Raw genomic sequence first — 5,966 nt, 5'->3', positions numbered from 1 at the left:
TCACTGTCTAACATAGGTGATAGGTATTGGAAAGTAATTGTAAACATTGTATATGTAGTTTTTAGTATAAAGACATAACACCGCCCCGGGGGCAGGCAGAGTGCCTGGAACTGGCCTGCTGGATGGACCTGGGCAGGGCAGGAGAAAATTTTTTATAGATAAGATACAATAAACAACCTTGATACCAAGAACTGGAGAGCCCTGAGTCCTTCTTCAAGCACCGGGCTGGGAAAAGAGACTTTCCAACTTTTCTTGGGGTCACTCTGACAAGCAAGAGACCCCGACACCCCAGCCCTGGGCTCACAGAGAAATCCCTCTGAGGCGTCAGTCCTGTGCCATCACTGAGGCAGCCAGCGTGGCTTGGAGCAGGCCCAACATGTCCTCCTTGCTTTGTGTGGGCACGGGCACCCCTGCAGAAAGGTGGCTCATGGCAGCAGCTGACAGCTGATATGAGGGGTGGGTTTGTGGGGAGAAAATTGACCTTTGCTCTGAGGCAGATGAGATGGGTGTGCTGGGGCCTGCTGGGAGCACTCAGAGGGCTCAGGGCGTGAGGCTGTAAGCATTGGCCCCAGGCAAGGCCCAGCCAAGCTTAGGTTTTAAAATAAGAATGTACTGAGTGCTCTGTAATTGTAATGAGGACTAGAGGGAGGGATTACAGTTAGTAAACGCTATATGTGCCTTCTGAGAAGATGATAAATGGGAAATGGGAAGAAAGAATGGGCTTACAGGCTGACAGGGTTCCACTGTTCAGGCTGGATTTGCTCAGTGTAGAAGTCAGCAAGGAGGGGCCAGCTCCAGCTTTGTGTTCTCTCTGAGCTGCTTGGACTTAGCAGGAAGACATAATGCCAGGGATCATTTCAATGTTTTATCTTGCATGTATCCTGGGCTATTTTAGTCCTGTAATTGTAAATAAATTAATTCTGTGTGTGTGTGTGTGAGCAGTCATACCCTCTGCTTGAGGATGTGTTTGCTCAGTCTAGACTCATGAAGGAGTTATATCTCCATCAGAGAGATTTATTCATTTTGTTCATTCATGTAGACAACGTGAACAACAGGAACATTTTCTTCTTGCCCCAGGAAGCACAGTTTTCACCACAGCCATTTTGAAATGCAGCATACACAGCTTAGGTAGCTTAGAATTTACTTTTTTTTTAAGCTAGGAAACTATGATTCTGGTCCTTGGACCAAACTGGGGGTCTTGCCAGTAGACTAGAAAGTAAGACATATATATACACTAATATGAATTCATATGTACAGAAATTATGAACAGAAGACATTTGTAAATTGCATTCTGTAAGAATACAAAGCTGTGTAAGTAACCAAATCTTTGAAATAAATAGCAACATTTATGGGGATTTGAATACAGGGGTTATTGAGAACTGATACTCAGCACTAGCATTTCTTAGGGATTTCTGAAATTTGAAACTGTTGTCTTTCTTGGTTTTTTATGGCTGCCAGCATAAATCCTTCTTTGGAAGGCAGAAGAAGAGGTGTGGTGAGCTGCCTATGAAACTGGTTTCAGGCTTTGTTTCCACTCCTTCCCAGTGTCTACCATCAGCTAAGCTTAGTGCTTTGGAGTGTAAGGTCAAGATAAAACAAGTCTGTATGCACATTCAGATACACATTTCCTACACCTTCTCAACACTTTGGGGGAACCTAACCAGAAAAATCATCAACAATCACAGTTTAGACCAAGCTGAAATGTTTTTCTGAATAGTTAAGGAAACCTAAAAAGAAAAACACTGATTCACAGAACCTTACACAAGTTTTTTTAAACTTCACAAACTTTACATGCTTGCTTTAGCCGCCACTGCTTGTCTGTGATTTGGCTACAAGCAATCCTCTTGGCAGTGGTGGCTGGGTTACTCCAGGGATGAACGCAGGCTACCCACAGCATCCAAAAATTCCCCCGGTGTAGAGGGCATCCAGGCCTCTAGTCCTAGCAGCTGTGAAGCCATGCTTGATTTTTGGCAATCACTAGTGAAAAGCCTAGTCCAGACATACTCTATTACTTACTTTTCCTGAAGTTTTTGCTCAAGTACAATTTAAGAATACACTTACATGGCAACACCTTTGAATTTTGTCTTGGAACAGGTGTGAACTCTTTTCAAGTCTACATGGCCTACAAAGATCTCTACCAAATGTCCGACAGCCAGGTATTGCTCTGAATGCTTTTCTTTGCTGTGATCTGTCCTCTCTTTCCTCATCTCCCAACACCTGAGGAGTTGCTGAGGTTGAAACCCAGAGAAAAATTCTCACTGGCCTGATTGGCACTGGGAGGAATGTGCAGTGGTGCTTTACTCTCTTGAGGGTCAGTTCTGAGCTGTGCAGAACACCTGCATGTGTTTCTTCAAGTGTATGGTGTTCACCTTCTGTAGAGATCTTCTGGTGTCTCCCAACATTGCAGCCACTCAGCTCTGCTCAGGATGTCACTCATTTTATTTTGCAGTAACCTTTTGAGGACTCTAGGTCAGAGAGGGAGGAAAAGATGAAGCACTCGAGGCAGTGGCAATTCTGAGGCTTTCAAGAGTTTCTTGGTTGTGTAAGCAGCTAAATGGAGTTGCTCTTTGGGGGAGGTGGCCTTTTCTCATTAGGGCTGGAGATAACAATGAGCTTGTTTGTCCAGAGCTCATTACAGATTCCAGACTCTTCAGCTTTCCCATCCATACATATCAGGCCACTGTAAATGGACAATGGCATCTGTTAGTAATAATAATGTTTGCTTATTCAGTTGATAAAATGTTTCTTTCTTACTTATTCCCAGAGCTACAGCTCTCGGTCTCTTAAATAACTGTTGTTACACCTCCAATACATGTGGTTTTAATTGGAATTTTGGACATAATAATTTATAACTATTCTCTGACAGACAGTGCCTGTTAAATTTAACTCCCTGTTGGAATTGTCAAGAGGAATACATCAAAAATGTTTAGTGTGTGGCTGGACTAATGGCTGTTACCTTGTTTAAATGTCCATGTTGCAAGCTGTATATTGCAGCCCATTCAGTGCTGCCTGAAGTGCCCTAGTGCAGAAGTAGACACTGAAGAACCTTTGTCTTCCATATTTAATCTGTATTTGAAAGCTGGGTTCCCAGTTACTGAAGTCTGGTTCAAAAAAGGGACACATAAGCTGAACAGCTTTTGGAAAGGAAACTGTGTTTCAGTAGATGTATGCTCAGAAATTACCAGTAAAAGCAAAAGGATCAACTACTGCCTTTCATTAGGGATGGCTATGGAATCTTAAAAAGCAATTAAAAAACCAAGCATGCTCTAGAGAAAATATTGCAACTTTTAATATCTGAATTAAAGATGTTGCTGAAAGCTCAGCAATGATGGCTCTAAGAAGATGGTGCAAAATGCCTACACTTCAGAAAAGAGATGCTCTAGCCATACTGAAAGTGCCTGTAGTACATGGCAATAATTCTATTTTACATTTGCTAAAACTACAGAACTACAGGGCTGCTAAACTTAGCCCTGCATGGGAGGGCATGGGGAGGTGGCACTGCAGTGCAGGGACTGGGGCAGACTCTGTCCCAAGGAAATCCTGCCCTGCTGTTGACCCTGTCTTGCTGCACCTGGTGAGTACAGGGGTGGGTAAGTCAGCACCAATCAGTGAAGCTCAGGTTCTGTGTAGAAAAGAGATCATCAGCTATTTACCAATATAATTACCAGCATAGAAGGTACAAAACTGAGGTGAAGAGAGAGGTCTGAGTGTTAAGTAATGTGTTTTCCTTATTCAGCAGTGTTTCCTTCTTTGTACTACCTGCAGCTTTATGAAGCCTTTACCTTTTTAAAGAGTCTTGGGGCTGTTATCCTGGTCCATGCTGAAAATGGAGACTTGATAGCTCAGGTGAGTGAACCATCGTTTTTGCTTCACTTTGTGAGATGACAGAGAGGAGAAGTTAAATAGGCCAGTCAGAGAATAAGTAGGAAGAAGGAAACTCCTGGAAAGAGCCTTAATTGAATGTGATGCCCTGCACACTGTTGGTATAAAGCTTTGGATGAGAGAATGGGGTCCTTTTGCATTAATTGGCAGAGCATCCTTGAGATAGGGCAATGATCCAGGCAGCTCTTTGCCTTGGCAACAAATGAGGACTAGGTAAGGAGGGCAGAAGGAAGCAAGAAGATTTCTTCTGAATCCAGCAGATACAAGTGAAGCAGAATAATGTAAAGCCTTGTTCACAGATTTTGGGTACAAAAAGAGGATCTGAAAGCTTTATACTAAAGTCTTGCCGCAGCTGTCAGCAAAAACAACACAGTGAGTTTGGAACAGGTATTAAAGCTCACAGACCCATTTATTTTTGGGAATATTCTTATAAATCTCTGAAGTTTGAGAATAAGAACTACTGTGATCTTGTAGACATTTCAAAAACGTGTGTTTAAGCATAATCCATGCTCTTAGAAGATGCATCTCGGAACCAGGAAGCTGGGTTCAAGTTCAGAATGTTCCATTAGAGTGCCCTGCATCTCCAGTGCAGTCCTTGCAGGTCAGGTGCCCTGGGAGCTGCTACCCTCCCACTGGACTGTACCATGGCTCTGAAACATGGAAAGAGGCAGCCCATGGACAGCAGCTGATAGTAAACCTCCCACTGGGCTTTCAGAGGCCAGGATCCCCCTCTGAAACAGAAGGGGCAGGTTTGGGTGGGTGTTGTTTTGATGCTGCATTGTGACAGATGAATCTTTGAAGGCTGCTGCAGAGATATCTCACAGCCCTGATCTCTCGTACATGCATCGAGCCCCTCGTAGGTCAGTGAGGCTCTGAGTGAGCCATCTGATTTATCTGCTGAGCTGCTTATCTGCTGGCTTATCTGCTAAGGACTGGGCTGCAGAGCTGACAAGGAAATTACAGCAGCTAAAGCTGTCTTTGAGATCTGGACAAGGCAACCCACCTTGTCTCACATCTAAGGGAGAATGTCAGGGAATGGGAGTTGTTGGGTTGTGTGTAAGAACTCTTGCCTTGGGTGTATTTTGTTTTTCCCTCTGGGGGAGAAACTCATCTCCATCTGCCTGGTTAGAATTTACCCCTTTGAGATCTGCCTTTCATTTTAACTTTGACCAAAATAACCACTGGGATCAAAAGTTACTAGTGAGGAATCAGCAGGCACATACACTGTGGTTGTGTCCTTCCCCCACTGAAACTAGGTGACAACCCTCATTTGAATTAAAGAGAGGAAAAAGCTGATTTCTCATGGAGTTTAGCATGAATAAAAACTACTAAATACATGATTTACAGTTTTAATACAACATAAAATATCCAGTAGAATTAAAATGACTATTAATAAGCATGATTAAGTCAATATTACTGTAGGAATGGCAAAATAAAACAAATCAAATTGCATCTCCGGTGTCTTGATACATTGCCTATTAAAATCAAGGCACACTCATGGTATTGCATATTTGATAGAAATCTATTTCAGATTTCTGTTTTTGTATTTCATTTTTCTCTGATCAGCCTTAATATATGGCCATCAAATATGAACAACCAGGGCAGAAAAATTATTAGAAAAAGAGGAAGTAGTAAATAAATATAAGTTATGTTACACATCAACATATTTGTTCAGCATTGCCATGTTTCATAAAATCAGTCTTTCTCTGTGCTTTTATGTAGAAGAATTGTTTGGATAATGAAAAGAAAGCTGCCTGCACATAGGCTTTTTAGGACTGTCCTGTGTGAAAATACAAATTTGATCTTGTCAAACAAATATTCTAATTAATTAGCACTATCAGGTCCTCTTACAGGGGGTAATTTATCATATGATCTGATTTTATTACTTCCTTCAAGATGAAAATCTGTCCTACTTTGGTGTATCTATTCTATGCCAATGTGCTATTTTTTTACGTCGCTGTAACTTCATTTTATTGATGTATTTTAATTATCTGAAGTCTTTACTGGCACTGTTCAGAGCTGGTGCATTAATGATCCCGAACAGCTGTTTTTAATAATACCTATGAAACCTTATGTTTTTCTAA

At 42.0% G+C, this 5,966-nt stretch overlaps 1 protein-coding gene across 1 annotated transcript in view; it reads left to right on the top strand.

The window, feature by feature from the left end:
- Positions 1-5,966, top strand: part of CRMP1 (collapsin response mediator protein 1) — a 49,819-nt gene that overhangs the window by 26,773 nt on the left and 17,080 nt on the right. Inside the window, exons 5-6 of the mRNA XM_005428057.2 lie at positions 2,095-2,156; positions 3,766-3,846. Of these exons, the coding sequence (XP_005428114.1) occupies positions 2,095-2,156; positions 3,766-3,846 (143 nt within the window). The remainder of the gene's footprint in view (positions 1-2,094; positions 2,157-3,765; positions 3,847-5,966) is intronic.

Source organism: Geospiza fortis, unplaced genomic scaffold, assembly GCF_000277835.1.
Source record: "Geospiza fortis unplaced genomic scaffold, GeoFor_1.0 scaffold666, whole genome shotgun sequence".
Lineage (NCBI taxonomy): Eukaryota > Metazoa > Chordata > Aves > Passeriformes > Thraupidae > Geospiza > Geospiza fortis.
This window is presented reverse-complemented; position numbering and strand designations above follow the sequence as displayed.